The following is a 17589-nucleotide window of genomic DNA, read 5'->3' as shown; positions in this document are numbered from 1 at the left end:
AATGGTCAGTCAGTAATCTGACAGGATACTGAATGTTCAGTCAGTAATCTAACAGGATACTGAATGGTCAGTCAGTAATCTAACAGGATACTGAATGGTCAGTCAGTAATCTGACAGGATACTGAATGTTCAGTCAGTAATCTAACAGGATACTGAATGGACAGTCAGTAATCTAACAGGATACTGAATGGACAGTCAGCAATCTAACAGGATACTGAATGGTCAGTCAGTAATCTGACAGGATACTGAATGGACTGTCAGTAATCTAACAGGATACTGAATGGACAGTCAGCAATCTAACAGGATACTGAATGGTCAGTCAGTAATCTAACAGGATACTGAATGGTCAGTCAGTAATCTAACAGGATACTGAATGGTCAGTCAGTAATCTGACAGGATACTGAATGTTCAGTCAGTAATCTAACAGGATACTGAATGGTCAGTCAGTAATCTAACAGGATACTGAATGGTCAGTCAGTAATCTGACAGGATACTGAATGTTCAGTCAGTAATCTAACAGGATATCAATCGGTCAGTCAGTAATCTAACAGGATACTGAATGGTCAGTCAGTAATCTAACAGGATACTGAATGGTCAGTCAGCAATCTAACAGGATACTGAATGGTTAGTCAGTAATCTAACAGGATACTTAATGGTCTGTCAGTAATCTAACAGGATGTCAATCGGTCAGTCAGTAATCTAACAGGATACTGAATGGTCAGTCAGTAATCTAACAGGATACTGAATGGTCAGTCAGTAATCTAACAGGATACTGAATGGTTAGTCAGTAATCTAACAGGATACTGAATGGTCAGTCAGTAATCTAACAGGATATCAATCGGTCAGTCAGTAATCTAACAGGATACTGAATGGTCAGTCAGTAATCTAACAGGATACTGAATGGTCAGTCAGCAATCTAACAGGATACTGAATGGTCAGTCAGTAATCTAACAGGATACTGAATGGTCAGTCAGTAATCTAACAGGATACTGAATGTTCAGTCAGTAATCTAACAGGATACTGAATGGTCAGTCAGTAATCTGACAGGATACTGAATGGTCAGTCAGTAATCTGACAGGATACTGAATGGTCAGTCAGCAATCTAACAGGATACTGAATGGTCAGTCAGTAATCTGACAGGATACTGAATGGTCAGTCAGTAATCTGACAGGATACTGAATGGTCAGTCAGCAATCTAACAGGATACTGAATGGTCAGTCAGCAATCTAACAGGATACTGAATGGAATGTCAGCAATCTAACAGGATACTGAATGGTCAGTCAGTAATCTAACAGGATACTGAATGGTCAGTCAGTAATCTGACAGGATACTGAATGGTCAGTCAGTAATCTAACAGGATACTGAATGGTCAGTCAGTAATCTAACAGGATACTGAATGGTTAGTCAGTAATCTAACAGGATACTGAATGGTCTGTCAGTAATCTAACAGGATATCAATCGGTCAGTCAGTAATCTAACAGGATACTGAATGGTCAGTCAGTAATCTAACAGGATACTGAATGGTCAGTCAGTAATCTGACAGGATACTGAATGGTTAGTCAGTAATCTAACAGGATACTGAATGGTCTGTCAGTAATCTAACAGGATACTGAATGGACTGTCAGTAATCTAACAGGATACTGAATGGAATGTCAGCAATCTAACAGGATACTGAATGGTCAGTCAGTAATCTAACAGGATATCAATCGGTCAGTCAGTAATCTAACAGGATACTGAATGGTCTGTCAGTAATCTAACAGGATACTGAATGGTCAGTCAGCAATCTAACAGGATACTGAATGGTCAGTCAGTAATCTGACAGGATACTGAATGGTCAGTCAGTAATCTGACAGGATACTGAATGGTTAGTCAGTAATCTAACAGGATACTGAATGGTTAGTCAGTAATCTAACAGGATACTGAATGGTCTGTCAGTAATCTAACAGGATATCAATCGGTCAGTCAGTAATCTAACAGGATACTGAATGGTCAGTCAGCAATCTAACAGGATACTGAATGGTCAGTCAGTAATCTGACAGGATACTGAATGGTTAGTCAGTAATCTAACAGGATACTGAATGGTTAGTCAGTAATCTAACAGGATACTGAATGGTCTGTCAGTAATCTAACAGGATACTGAATGGTCAGTCAGTAATCTGACAGGATACTGAATGGTTAGTCAGTAATCTAACAGGATACTGAATGGTTAGTCAGTAATCTAACAGGATACTGAATGGAATGTCAGTAATCTAACAGGATATCAATCGGTCAGTCAGTAATCTAACAGGATACTGAATGGTCAGTCAGTAATCTAACAGGATACTGAATGGTCAGTCAGCAATCTAACAGGATACTGAATGGTCAGTCAGTAATCTGACAGGATACTGAATGGTTAGTCAGTAATCTAACAGGATACTGAATGGTTAGTCAGTAATCTAACAGGATACTGAATGGTCAGTCAGTAATCTAACAGGATACTGAATGGTCAGTCAGCAATCTAACAGGATACTGAATGGTCAGTCAGTAATCTGACAGGATACTGAATGGTTAGTCAGTAATCTAACAGGATACTGAATGGTCAGTCAGTAATCTAACAGGATACTGAATGGTTAGTCAGTAATCTAACAGGATATCAATCGGTCAGTCAGTAATCTAACAGGATACTGAATGGTCAGTCAGTAATCTGACAGGATACTGAATGGTTAGTCAGTAATCTAACAGGATACTGAATGGTCAGTCAGTAATCTAACAGGATACTGAATGGTCAGTCAGCAATCTAACAGGATATCAATCGGTCAGTCAGTAATCTAACAGGATACTGAATGGTCTGTCAGTAATCTAACAGGATATCAATCGGTCAGTCAGTAATCTAACAGGATACTGAATGGTCAGTCAGTAATCTGACAGGATACTGAATGGTTAGTCAGTAATCTAACAGGATACTGAATGGTTAGTCAGTAATCTAACAGGATATCAATCGGTCAGTCAGTAATCTAACAGGATACTGAATGGTCAGTCAGTAATCTGACAGGATACTGAATGGTTAGTCAGTAATCTAACAGGATACTGAATGGTTAGTCAGTAATCTAACAGGATACTGAATGGTCTGTCAGTAATCTAACAGGATATCAATCGGTCAGTCAGTAATCTAACAGGATACTGAATGGTCAGTCAGTAATCTGACAGGATACTGAATGGTTAGTCAGTAATCTAACAGGATACTGAATGGTTAGTCAGTAATCTAACAGGATACTGAATGGTCTGTCAGTAATCTAACAGGATACTGAATGTTCAGTCAGTAATCTAACAGGATACTGAATGGTCTGTCAGTAATCTAACAGGATACTGAATGTTCAGTCAGTAATCTAACAGGATACTGAATGTTCAGTCAGTAATCTAACATGATACTGAATGGTCTGTCAGTAATCTAACAGGATACTGAATGGACAGTCAGCAATCTAACAGGATACTGAATGGTCTGTCAGTAATCTAACAGGATACTGAATGTTCAGTCAGTAATCTAACAGGATACTGAATGTTCAGTCAGTAATCTAACATGATACTGAATGGTCTGTCAGTAATCTAACAGGATACTGAATGGACAGTCAGCAATCTAACAGGATACTGAATGGACAGTCAGTAATCTAACAGGATATCAATCGGTCAGTCAGTAATCTAACAGGATACTGAATGGTCAGTCAGTAATCTAACAGGATACTGAATGTTCAGTCAGTAATCTAACAGGATACTGAATGGTCTGTCAGTAATCTAACTGGATACTGAATGGACAGTCAGCAATCTAACAGGATACTGAATGGACAGTCAGTAATTAACAGGATATCAATCGGTCAGTCAGTAATCTACAGGATATTTTAAAAAATAAATTTAGAGTACCCAATTAATTTTTTTCCAATTAAGGGGCGATTTAGCGTGGCCAATCCACCTAGCCTGCACATCTTTGGGTTGTGGGGGCAAAACCTACGCAAACACGGGGAGAATGTGCAAACTCCACACGGACAGTGACCCAGAGCTGGGATCGAACCTGGGACCTCGGTGCCATGAGGCAGCAGGGCTAACCCACTGTGCCACCGTGCTGCCCGTAATCTACGGGATATTTGACTGATCAGTCAGTAAACTAACAGGATACTGACCGATCAGTCAGTAATATAACAAGATACTGACAGTCAGTCAGTTATCAACAGGAGACTGAATGATCAGTCATTCAGTAATCTAACAGGATACAAATTTATGAGTCAGTCATCTAAAAGGATACTGACAAGTCAATCCGTAATCTCACGGGTTACCGATCGGTCAGTCAGTAATATATACAGGATACTGACAAATCAAATCAATAATCTGCAGAATACCCACTGGTCAGTCAGTAACCTATAGGATACTGATCGCCCGGTGAGAAATTCAACAGGATACTGAATGGTCAGTCAGTAATCTGTAGTAGTGATTCCCAACCTTTTCAGTAACTTCAATGAGACAAACAATTATCATGACGCACCAACTTTTTTCGGCTGAATCAATTGCCCGTAAACGTCACATTAACTTACATTTACTATGGCTACAGTTTTACGAGAGAGAGTCACAACATAGTGCATACAGCATCCTAAATAAGGATCACTTGTTGCAAATCCAGCACAGAATACCACCGTCTTCGACGGCGAGCACAGACACATTTTTAAATCTGCTCAATTCAGCTTTTTCTAACTATTCAAAGCCCGGAATCTATTCCAACTCCTGCTCTATCTAGACTCCGGGCGTCTGAATTCCAATTTTTCGAGTTATGAGTTTCATATTTGTAACAATGTTTTCGAATGTATAATTTTTATGAAATTATTCCAACAACTGAAATTCAATGGATCTGCCAGCTGGTTCTCTTTTGTTTTTACGAACAATAAAAAAGCGCATGAACGCTCTTTCTTGGTTTCTATGGTGACCAGTAAAAACTATCATCTGAATTTCACCCTTCGGCTACCTGTGTTTAGAATGCTCTCAGGCTGAATCCTTCCACCCTGTTGCCCCTGGCGCCGGTCCCGTTGCGACAGGGGGCATCGAGGGAGGAGCCCAAAGGTGGCCATGCACCGGGGCATGATCCGGATAATCATATTAAAATGAGCCATTAGCCTGATCTAAATACAGTCTCCCGGCTTCTGGGAGTCAGCGGCCACACTGGCGAGGCCTCACCCCAGTGCCGAATAGTCTTGGTCGCCACAAGCAGAGAGCAGGTGTGGTGATCACTCCAGGGGAGCTTGGAGGCTGTTGGAGCCCCCTGGGTGATCATGCAGAGGGCAGGGCGATGCCCTGACACTGCCCCTGGCACCATGGCATCCTGCAAGTGCCAACCTGGAACTGCCAGGGTGCCAGTTTAACATTGCCAGAGTGTCGGGGCAGTGTCTGGGCGTCAGGTTGGTACCACCAAGGGGCAGGGGCTGGGGGGGTGGGTGCATGCCCATGAAAGGGGGCTTGAAGGGAGGGCTATGAAGGGTGATGCCCTGATGCCCACAATGATGGATGGGTTTGGGACAAGCTCACCCTCAGGCCTGGTGGTGGTGAGGGGGTCACGCTCACTTTTATTGATGGGGTAGAGGTTGCCCTTTGGGGTTCAAGGGTTGGGAATGTGTCGTAGTAGAGGTATTACGGTACCTGGTAATGCTGGAACACCATTGGTAGAAATTGTATGCTTCCTATTGGTCAAGCTGTATGGTAGCTCCGCTCTGCTAGGCGAGGTATAAGAACCCGTGCCGCCCCAGCAGCCCTCATTCTGAACCTGAGCTGCTGGGGGAAACATCTAGCTTATTAAAGCCTTCAGTTGGACTACAACCTCGTTTTAGTGGTCATTGATCGTGCATCAATTTAATAAGCTAGATTTAAAAGGATGGAGCTCCGAATCGGAGTGTCTGCAACTCAGTCCCCACGCGGCGAACTCAGTGTCAATCTTCAAGCACTGGCTGGCGTGTTTTAAAGGATATCTCGGGACGGCCGAAAACACACCCACAGGAGAACAGAAAATGCAAGTCCTGCATTCGAGGGTGAGCGCGGAGATTTACACCCTCATCGAGGAAGCGGAAGTCTTCGATGCAGCAATAGAGCTGCTAAAAGGACATTATATTTGCCCGGTAAACCAGGTCTATGCCCGACATCTGCTAGCAACGAGACGACAAATCCCTGGGGAAACGCTGGAAGAATTCCACCGTGCACTCCTGGTGTTGGGGAGAAACTGCAGCTGCCCGCAAGTTTCGGCGAGCGAACACACTGAACTCTGTGTCTGGGAGGCTTTCGTGGCAGGTATGCTGTCCGCCCAAATCCCCCAGCGATTGCTGGAAAAAGACACTCTAGGTCTCAAGGAGGCACGGGCCCTTGCAGGCTCCCTGGATGTGGCCTCCAGAAACGCCCGCGCTTACGTTCCCGACCGCGCGGCAGCCTCCTGGGCAGCGTGGAGCCCCTCCGCAGCCGGCCCCGAGACATCCCCCATCCCCCCACAAGTCTGTGCTGCAAGGCGGCCTGGCAGCCCCGGGGGGCCCCGCTGCTACGTTTGCGGGCAGGCCAAGCACCCCCACTAGCCCTGCCCGGCCCGCACATCCACCTGCAAGGGATGCGGTAAAAAGGGTCATTTCGTGGTGGTATGCCAGGCCCGTGCGGTTAGACCATAAGACATAGGAGCGGAAGTAAGGCCATTCGGCTCATCGTGTCCACTCCACCATTCAATCGTGGCTGATTTCAACTCCATTTACCCGCTCTCTCTCCATAGCCCTTAATTCCTCGAGAAATCAAGAATTTATCAACTTCTGTCTTAAAGACACTCAACATCCCGGCCTCCACCGCTCTCTCTGGCAATTAATTCCACAGACCCACCACTCTCTGGCTGAAGAAATTTCTCCTCATCTCTGTTCTAAAGTGACTCCCTTTTATTCTAAGGCTGTGCCCCCGGGTCCTAGTCTCCCCTGCTAATGGAAACAACTTCCCTACGTCCACCCCATCTAAGCCATTCATTATCTTGTAAGTTTCTATTAGATCTCCCCTCAACCTCCTAAACTCCAATGAATATAATCCCAGGAACCTCAGACGTTCATCGTATCCCAGGCCTATCATTCCTGGGATCATCCGTGTGAATCTCCACTGGACCCGCTACAGTGCCAGTATGTCCTTCCTGAGGTGTGGGGCCCAAAATTGCTCACAGTATTTTAAATGTGCTTTAAAAAGCTTCAGAAGTACATCCCTGCTTTTATATTCCAAGCCTCTTGCCTGATCTAATGAATGGTTGCCGCGGTCTCCGGCGGCAAAGGCGGACCGCCACCACAAACCTCTCCACGGTCTCCGTACGGCCAGCAGGCGCCGCCATCTTCCTACCCCAGGGCCACGTGCAGCCCCCGGGCGCCGCCACCTTGTCCCGCGGATGCCACGTTAAATGGATGGGTGCCGCCATTTTGTGCACCCCCAGCCATGTGCGACCAATGGGGGCCGCCATCTTGGATGGACCACCAGGACCCCAGCTCGGCTGACCACACACTGCCCGAAGAGAACACTCAACTGCTGCGATTAGCCTCGGTGACTCTGGATCAGTCCCGGCATCGAACACTCTCAACTGCTACAACGACTGTATTCATCAACGGGCACGAGACTTCTTGCCTTATCGACTCTGGGAGCACGGAGAGCTTCATACACCCCAACACGGTAAAGCGCTGTTCTCTCCTCATCCACCCCGTTAATCAAAAATTCTCCCTGGCCTCCGGTTCCCACTCAGTAGAGATAAAGGGGTTTTGTGCAGCAAATCTCACAGTCCAATGAAGGGAGTTTGGCTGTGGGGTGCACCGGCGGGAGTGAGGGGGAGGTGATTTGTGTTGGGGGGGGGGGGGGTGGTGAGCTCCGGCGGGCGCCAGGTCCCGCAGAGAGACCGTGTCCTGTCGGCCGTCTGGGTACGCCACGTAGACGTACTGCGGGTTTGCGTGGAGTGGATGTACCTTTTCCACCAACGGGTCTGATTTGTGCACCCGCACATATTTCCGGAGCAGGATGGGTCCCGGGGCTGCCAGCCAGGTCGGAAGTGACGTTCCAGAAGCGGACCTCCTAGAGAAGACAAGGAGGCGCTCGTGAGGCGTTTGGTTAGTGGTGGTACACAGCAGGGACCGGATAGAGTGAAGGGCATCCGGGAGGACTTACTGCCAGCGGGAAGTTGGGAGACTCCTAGACCGTAGGGCCAGTAGGACGGTCTTCCAGACCGTTCCGTTCTCCCTCTCTACCTGCCCGTTCCCCCGGGGGTTGTAGCTGGTAGTCCTGCTCGAGGCTATGCCCTTGCTGAGCAGGAATTGACGCAGCTCGTCACTCATGAAGGAGGACCCCCTGTCGCTATGGATGTAGGCGGGGAAACCGAACAGGGTAAAGATGGTGCCGAGGGCTTTAATGACCGTGGCCGTGGTCATGTCGGGGCAGGGGATGGCGAAGGGGAAGCGGGAGTATTCGTCAACGACGTTAAGAAAGTACGTGTTGCGATCGGTGGAGGGGAGGGGGCCTTTGAAGTCCAAACTGAGGCGTTCAAAGGGACGGGAAGCCTTTATCAGGTGTGCTCTATCTGGCCTGAAAATATCCGATATCGCAAAGGCCACGATGCGCACCATCGACGAGTCCCTCCCCTTCCAAGTCGAGAGCGACGCGTCCGACGTAGCTCTGGCGGCCACGCTCAACCAAGCAGGCAGACCCGTGCGACATTGGAGGCATTACCTGGCTGGCAGGAGATTCACTCTCCTCACTGACCAACGGTCGGTTGCTTTCATGTTCGATAATGCACAGCGTGGCAAGATAAAAAACGAGAAGATCTTGTGGTGGAGGAGCGAACTCTCCACCTACAACTACGAGATCTTGTAGCATCCCGGGAAGCTAAACGAGCCTCCTGACGCCCTGTCCCGTGGCACATGTGCCACCACACAAGTGGACCGCCTCCGAGCCCTCCACGAGGACCTCTGCCACCCGGGGGTCACTCGCTTTTTCCACTTTATCAAGACCCGCAACCTGCCCTACTCCATCGAGGAGGTCAGGACAGCCTCCAGGGACTGCCAAATCTGCGCAGAGTGCAAACCGCACTTCTACCGGCCAGAGAGAGCCCACCTGATAAAGGCTTCCCGTCCCTTTGAACGCCTCAGCATGGACTTCAAAGGCCCTCTCCCCTCCACTGACCGCAACACGTACTTTTTGAACGTGATTGACGAGTACTCCCGGTTCCCATACTCCCTGCCCCGACATGACCGCAACCACCATCATCAAGGCCCTCCATAGCATCTTTGCACTGTTCGGGTTCCCCACCAACATACATAGTGATAGGGGGTCCTCCTTTATGAGCGACGAACTGTGTCAATTCCTGCTCAGCAAGGGCATCGCCTCGAGCAGGGTGACCAGTTACAACCCCCGGGGTAACGGACAGGTAGAGAGGGAGAACGGAACGGTCTGGAAGACCGTCCTACTGGCCCTACGGCCCAGGAATCTCCCAGTCTCCCGCTGGCAGGAGGTCCTCCCGGATGCCCTCCACTCCATCCGGCCACTGCTTTGTACCACAACCAACCAGACACCTCACGAACGTCTCCTTGTCTTCCCCAGGAAGTCCTCCTCTGGGATCTCGCTCCCAACCGAGCTGGCAGCTCCCGGACCCATTCTGCTCCGAAAACACGTGCGGCCGCACAAGTTAGACCTGTTGGTCGAGAGGGTCCATCTTCTCCACGCTAAACCCCAGTACGCCTACGTGGCATACCCCGGCGGCCGACAAGATACGGTCTCCCTACGAGACCTGGCACCTGCCAGAGCCCCACGCACACCCCAGCCACCAGCCCCACCCTCCCTTCCACCAGGGCACCTTGCAGGAGGATTGGTCCTCCCGCCGGCCCCGTCTAGGCCCCCCCACCCACCGACGCACCTCGCAGGCGCTCCCTTCCCAGGTCAACCGTTTTCCCCACCAGCACCATCTAGGGGTGTCGAAGCTGCCACAGAGATCGAGGCCGCGCTCCCGGAGTCACAGACGCCCGAGTCACCACCGAAGCTCCAACGATCATAGAGGACGACCAGGGCCCCCGATCGACTGATTGCTTCATTTTAAATTGTAAATTTAAATCATAAATTGTAAATAGTTACTAGAATTGTAAATAGTTACAAAACGCTGTACGGAGGTATTACGGTACCTCCATAACTAATTCTACCACGTTGCCATGTTCGTAGTATTAGGCCATCACCCCCGCCGGATTCTTTTTTAACAGGGGGTGAATGTGGTAGTAGAGGTATTACGGTACCTGGTAATGCTGGAACACCATTGGTAGAAATTGTATGCTTCCTATTGGTCAAGCTGTATGGTAGCTCCGCCCTGCTAGGCGGGCTATAAGAGCCCGTGCCGCCCCAGCAGCTTTCATTCTGTACCTGAGCTGCTGGGGGAAACATCTAGCTTATTAAAGCCTTCAATTGGACTACAACCTCGCTTTAGTGGTCATTGATCATGCATCAGGATGTACATCAGCGGAGGTGGGGGGGGGGGGGGGAGGGGGGGGGGAGTTGGTATTGTTCGTGGGTACGGGGTGTGGGGGCCCCTCAAGTTCACTGTGAGATCAACGCACCCTTTAAAAATGGCAGCCCGGTGGAAAATTTGAATGGGTGAATTCTCCGGGTTTGGAGGCGATGTCCCCCGCTGGAGCTGAATTGCAGCGGTTTTACGATCCCCTTGTGGTCGGAAAGGAGGATGCAATTCAGTGTTCCACGCCATGTAAGTTTATGCATGGTGTGGAACACTGAATTGCATCCTCCTTTCTGACCACAAGGGGATCGTAAAACTGCTGCAATTCAGCTCCAGCGGGGGAGTTGGCGGCCATCTTGAGTAGGATGCCAGATAGCGAGGCCCTGCGGCCAGCACCCCCCCCACCCCCACACCGCAAATCGGCCCTGACCCACCCCCACCCTCCCACAGGGATACCTGTAATAGAGTGACCCCCCACAGGGATCCCTATATGAGAGGGACCCCTCCCAAGAACTTCTGTTAAAGGGGAGCCCCTCCCAGGGACCTCTGTAATACAGGAGCCCCTCCCAGGGACCTCTGTAATAGGGGAACCCCTCCCAGGGACCTCTGTAATACAGGAGCCCCTCCCAGGGACCTCTGTAATAGGGGAACCCCTCCCAGGGACCTCTGTAATACAGGAGCCCCTCCCAGGGACCTCTGTAATAGGGGAACCCCTCCCAGGGACCTCTGTAATAGGGGAACCCCTCCCAGGGACCTCTGTAATACAGGAGCCCCTCCCAGGGACCTCTGTAATACAGGAGCCCCTCCCAGGGACCTCTGTAATAGGGGAACCCCTCCCAGGGACCTCTGTAATAGGGGAACCCCTCCCAGGGACCTCTGTAATACAGGAGCCCCTCCCAGGGACCTCTGTAATAGGGGAACGCCTCCCAGGGACCTCTGTAATAGGGGAACCCCTCCCAGGGACCTCTGTAATACAGGAGCCCCTCCCAGGGGCCTCTGTAATACAGGAGCCCCTCCCAGGGACCTCTGTAATAGGGGAACCCCTCCCAGGGACCTCTGTAGTAGCCTCCCCCCCCCCCCCACACACACACAGATGCCTCCCCATCTGCACAGTCCACCACCGTCCATCCCCCCAGGAAAGGGAGCCCTGTCTGGAAGCTAGATAGCAGTCCAGACAGAGGATGTGGGAAGCTTATCGCTGAAATCACTACCTTGCAGCTCCACGTGTCCATTCCTTGAAGGAGAGCAGAACCTACATCTGGTTCTCACAGATCCACTATCTGCAGGCCAATTCATAGCTTTCGCCTAAGGTCTATGATTGACAGCTCATAACAAACATCAGCGACTTTAATCCATTCATATCCTTTCACACTTCAGTGGCCTAAATGGTGAAACGCCAATGTTTAAAAGCATTGAACTGATGTGCCGCTGGTATGACGTGGGACCTGTCCAGGTGTGCTGTCAAATATTGGTCACCCTCAAACCTGGGGGCTGGGGAGGCGGCACTCAGTCAATGCTGTGCGGTACAGGGGCAGGGAGGCCAGGGCAGTGCGGAGGAGGCGTTGGACCTCGGCTGGGCTTGGATGGTCTCGACTATCATGGTAGACCTCGCGGTGGGCCAGATCCACCACGCTAAGGCCACAATGGTAGAGACCACAAGTAAACCACACCCACCTGATATTAACCTAACAGGATCCTGAATGGCCAGTCAGTAATCTACAGAATAACAAGTGGTCAGTCAGTAATTTGCAGAACACCAATTGGTCAGTTAGTAATTTAACAGGGTGTGGAATGGTCAGTCAGTAATCTACAGGATACAGACCGCAATTTAACAAGGTGCTGATGGGTCAGCCGGTAATTTAACAGAAACCAGGCAGCCAAGATTACATAATTCTCAGTAACTCACCGTCATTCCTCCTGTTCTTTATCTGGTTTGTGATCTGTTCTTGAAATTCGGCCAGTGACTCCTCAATTGTCTCAGTCCGATGGGCTGACAGTGAGAAACGGCGTTTGAACTTCTTCATTGTATTTATTCCAGCTCCAAACGACGAAGCTGCAGGGGAGAAGTGGTAGTGCGTAAGCTGAAGTAACGCTTCCCCGTCACTAAGAAATCTCAGGCTAATAAAATTAATTTCCACATGAAATTATTCCAATGTGATTAATGTGTCGAGGATTCTGGAAGAAGAAAACCAGGCTGGATTCTGCAATTGATTTATAAGCGATTTTCATTCATCCATCATTCATTCATTTACAACTTCGCCACACATAAGGAAGTATTTTCTAAACAGGAAGGAAAACTGTAGGAACAGGAGGTGATCTTTCCATTACACCCATGTCCCATAACCTGGGTTAGGTTGAATTTAGGTCTCAGATATGAGAGATGTACAACACTCTCTTGTCCTCAAAGTGACTGGGGATCCGTATTCTCTCAAACAATGTTTAGTGGCTGCAAACAGGTTAATTAAATGGGCAGAAAGGTGGCAGATGCTGTTTAACACCAATGATTTTGAGGCAATATATTTTGGGAGGGTAACAAGAAAAGGGAGCCTGTACTCCATGGGATCTTGCCGACAGAGACCTGGGATTGAAACTAAAAAATTCATTCATGGGATGTGGGATTTGCTGGTGAGGCCAGCATTCATTGCCCATTCCAAATTGTCCTTGAGAAGGTGGTGGTGGGTTGCCATCTTGAACCGCTGCAGTGTAAGTAGTGTTGGTACACCCACAGTGCTGTTAAGGAGGGAGATACAGGATTTTGACCCAGCAACAGTGAAGTAACGGCCTGTACATTTCCAAGTCAGGATGGTGAATGACTTGGAGGGGAGCTTCCAGGTGGTGATGTTGCCATGTGCCTGCTGCCCTTGTCCTTCTAGATGATAGAAGGTGCTGCCGAAGGAGCCTTGGTGAGTTCCTGCAGTGCATCTTGTAGATGGTACACACAGATGCTATTGTGTGTCGGTGGAGGAGGGAGTGAATGTTTGTGGCAGGACTGCCAATGAAGTGGGCTGCTTTGCCCTGGATGGTGTCGAGCGTCTTGAGTGGAGTTGGAGACGCACTCATCCAGACAAGTGGAGAGTGTTCCATCACACTCCTGACTTGTGCCTTGTAGATGGTGGACAAGCTTTGGGGGGGGGGGGGGGGTCAGGGGGCGAATTACCCGCTGCAGAATTCCTAGCCTCTGATCTGTGCTTGCAGCCACAGCAATAACTTACAGCATAAATTGTCAGCCTCAGATTGTTGGATAACACTCTTACTTCTGAGTCAGAAAGTCACGAGTTCAAGTCCTGACCCAGTGTCTTGAGCACAGAATTTAGGCTGACATTCCCAAGGTGGAACTGAAGGAATGCTACACTGTCAGAGGTGCCATCTTTTCAAAACGAGATTTCAAACCCTCTTCGGTGGATGCGAAAGAACCCAAGACACTAGTCCAAGAGAATTACCCCAATTTTAACCCATGACCTGTGTTACAAAAATAGCTTGGTCATCATCATGCTGCTCATGGGAACTGGCTGAATACATATTGGCTGCTACACCCCCTGCATTACAACAATGACCATATTTCAAAAATGACTCTATGAGCTGTAAAACACTTTGGTAAGCCCAGAGGTCATGACAGGAGCTAGATAAATGTAAGTCTTTCTTTCTTTTATCAGGAAGATTCTTGCTTTGAATTATACCCTGTTATAAAGGGCAGGGAGAGTGAATCAGTAACTTTCCAGAGTACAGCTGCTGTGACAAGGTTTAGATTTACAATTATGGGCTTTCATAGTCAAAGTGTCAGATTGTTAGCATGTGATCCCTGTACAGTTTAGCACTGTCTCAGAGATCAACACAATCACAACGTTTGTTAGCATAATAGAAAAAAGCAAAGCTACTCGTCATGACATTTGTAAAAGGACCATGGGATCGAAACAAAACAGGTCGATAAGCAACAACAAACAATCAAAGTAGACAATGGTCCCAAGGTGCTTCAGAGATGAGTAAGGAAAATTGGGTAGAGAACGCAGAACGATTCAGTGGGCTGAAGTGGGTTTGAAGGATGGTTTGGGAGAATTAGAGGGGGGGGGGTGAAAAGGAGGAGCATTCTGGTGACCGAAAGCATGTTCCCCCCCACCTCCCCCCTCCCCTGATGGTGTAGAGAAAGATATTAAGAGTCTAGAGGCAAAGTAATGGGCAGATGGAGGTTATAGAGATGAATGAATAACAACAAAATGTAAATGTGCAATAACCACCATGGGGGAAATGTTAGAAATATTCATGGACTACTAATTATAGACCCAGGCTAATGCTCTGCGAACGTGGGTTCAAATCCCACCATGGCAGCTGGTGGAATTTAAATGTTACTAATAAATCTGGGATTGAAACCTTGGGCATGATTTAGCCCCAAGGCCAACCAGTCATACCCAAGGTCAACGGTCCTTTAAGTGGTCTTTCAAATTGTCCGTCCCGCCCACAATGTTTCCTGTGGCAGGCTGGACAGGAACATTTAGCTTCTGGGGCGAGATTCTCCGCCATCCCAGCCGCGTGTTCCTCGGCAGCAGGAGGCGGTGCACCATTCGCTGGTGGCGGGATTCTCTGCTCTCGCTGTTGTCAATGGGATTTCCCATTGAAGCCATCCCATTCCGCCGGGAAGCCCGCGGGCGGGGGTGCGCTGCCAGCCGCACCAGATAATCCCACCGCCAACGAACGGCCGGAGAATTCCGGCCCTTCTCTCAGTAATGGTGACCTTGAAACTATTATCAATTGTCCTAAAAACCCATCTGGTTCATTAATGTCCTTTAGGGAAGGAAATCTGCCGTCCTTACCTGGTCTGGTCTACATGTGACTCCAGACCCACAGCAATGTGGTTGATTCTTAACTACCCTCTGAAATGGCCGAGCAAACCACCCAGTTCAAGGGCAATTAAGCATGGAAAACAAATGACACTGACGCCTACATCCCGCCAAAAAATACATTTTTTTTAAAAGATGGGAAAGGGGAGGAATGGAAGTGAATCGGGTGGCACGGAGGCACAGTGGTTAGCACTGCACCAGGGACCCGGGTTCAATTCTGGCCTTGGGTGACTGTGGAGTTTACACGTTCTCCCCATGTCTGCGTGGGTTTCCTCCGGGTGCCCCGGTTTCCTCCCACAATCCAAAGATGTGCAGGTTAGGCGGATTGGCCATGGTAAATTGCCCTTAGTGTCCAGGAATGTGCATGTTAGGTGGGGTTACGATGATCGGGCGGGGATGTGGGCCTAGGCAGGGTTCTCCTTTGGAGAAATGGTGGTTGATGGGCCGAATGGCCTCCTTCTGCACTGTTGGAATTTTATGGTTAATTCTATGGTCTGTCCCCACTCTGTTATACATCTTGGCACCGCTGTGTATAATAACAGGGAGTTGAGAAATATCTGTTTCACCAAGAGGGTGGAGGGGGTCTGGAACTCAGTACCTGAAATGGTGGTAGAATCAAAATTCTTCAGTGCATTTAAAAACACTTGGATATGTAAATGAGAAGCTGTGACCTACAGAACTGCTCACCAAGAGATGGAAAGTGGGACAATGACATGATGGACCAAATGAAATTCCTCTGTGCCATGGATCCCGCGATGTTTGTATGCTTCCAAGCTGGGACACAGAAGCAAAACACCAAGAGCGGTTCCTTCATTTGAGCTGAATTTTGTATTTTGGTGATGGGTATGATCTCTATAACTAGCAGCAATCAAGGACAGTGGTCCTGCGCCTGGGATGTTAACGATTATCTTACTGCGCCAGTAATCCAGATGCTAGATCCTGAGGCAAGGGGCGGCACAGTAGCACAGTAATTAGCTCCTTTGCTTCACAGCTCCAGGGTCCCAGGTTCGATTCCCGGCTCGGGTCACTGTCTGTGAGGAGTCTGCACGTTCTCCCGGTTTCCTCCCACGAGTCCCGAAAGACGTGCAGTTAGGTAATTTGGACATTCTGAATTCTCCCTCTGTGTACCCGAACAGGCGCCGGCATGTGGCGACTAGGGACTTTTAACAGTAACTTCATTGCAGTGTTAATGTAAGCCTACTTGTGACAATAAAGATGATTATTATTATTAGGGTTCAACTTGCACCGTGACATTTAAGTTAAATTAATTAAATATATTTGGTGTTTATTTTAAAAATCTAGTATTGGTGACCATGAAACGACTGGCTTATTGTGAAAACCCATGTGGTCCATTAATGACCTTTAGGGAAGGAAATCGGCCATCCTTAACTGATCTGGCCCGCACGTGCCTCCAGACTCACAGACATGAGGCTGAGTCTTTCTCTCTGAAATGGCTGAGTAAGCCGCTCAGCTACATTCAAGAAGGCTGTTTCATCACCACCTTCTCAAGGGCAACAGGGATGGGCAATAAATACTGGCCCAATCAGCGATGCCCACATCCCGTGAATGAATAATTTAAAAATGTAACAATCCAGTAACCAGCAGGGCCATCAAAACCCCAACCCGAGCAAGAGCTTTAACAGAGAAGGGGACAAAAACCAGTGAGCAAAGATCTCTCTCTGTTGCTGAAACTTTGTCCTCAAAGTTTAATAACACCACTGAATGTCTTTTCCAAAAGAGAGAGCAAGAGGCCACAATTAATCAAACTTTTAATAAAAACAGAAAATGCTGGATGAGCTCAGCAGCTCTGGCAGGATCTGTGGAGAGGGAAACACAGTTAACGTTTCGAGTCCATACGGCCCTTCGACAGGACTTTCCTTTAGCTGGTCGCAACGTGTCGATCCTTTTGCTAATTATTTTCTTATGTTTTCCCCCAAGTCTCTATCTTAGCTAGAAAGAAAAGGGGGAACACGTTTATATGGTGCTTTCACAACCCAACCAAGTCCCAAGCGACTTTACACCCGATGGAATATCTTTTGAAGTGTAATCTCCGTTGCAATGCAGGAAATGTGGCAGCTAGTTGCAGCACAGCAAGCTCCCACAGACTGTAACATAATCATGATCGGTTAATGCGTTCTTTCTGCGACGTTGGTTGAGGAGCGTCAACCATAAACACCTGCAGTCCGCTGTTATACTGGCTTGGCCAGCGAACATGGACAACCGCAATCTGCATTTATATAACACCTTTAACGTCCTGGGGTGCTT

General features: G+C 48.5%; 1 protein-coding gene and 1 long non-coding RNA gene across 4 annotated transcripts in view; one reads left to right on the top strand and one right to left on the bottom strand.

Moving 5' to 3' along the window:
- Window positions 1-12617, top strand: part of LOC140393753 (uncharacterized) — a 106023-nt gene extending 93406 nt beyond the window's left edge. The window contains exon 5 of the long non-coding RNA XR_011935723.1: window positions 12531-12617. This is a non-coding gene — a long non-coding RNA (uncharacterized lncRNA). The remainder of the gene's footprint in view (window positions 1-12530) is intronic.
- The window catches only part of LOC140393752 (cyclin-dependent kinase 18-like), a 136925-nt gene that overhangs the window by 82659 nt on the left and 36677 nt on the right, over window positions 1-17589 (bottom strand). For 2 of the 3 annotated variants that reach the window (XM_072480135.1, XM_072480136.1), the window contains exon 2: window positions 12399-12545. In XM_072480135.1, coding sequence (XP_072336236.1) covers window positions 12399-12516 — 118 coding nt within the window. In that variant the 5' untranslated portion in view covers window positions 12517-12545. Of the gene's footprint in view, window positions 1-12398; window positions 12546-17589 lie in introns of those variants that run through there. The other variant, XM_072480137.1, reaches the window with a different exon arrangement.

The sequence above is a fragment of the Scyliorhinus torazame genome, chromosome 17 (assembly GCF_047496885.1).
Source record: "Scyliorhinus torazame isolate Kashiwa2021f chromosome 17, sScyTor2.1, whole genome shotgun sequence".
Lineage (NCBI taxonomy): Eukaryota > Metazoa > Chordata > Chondrichthyes > Carcharhiniformes > Scyliorhinidae > Scyliorhinus > Scyliorhinus torazame.
The sequence above is the reverse complement of the archived record's forward strand: the minus strand, read 5'-3'. Positions and strand labels throughout refer to the sequence as shown.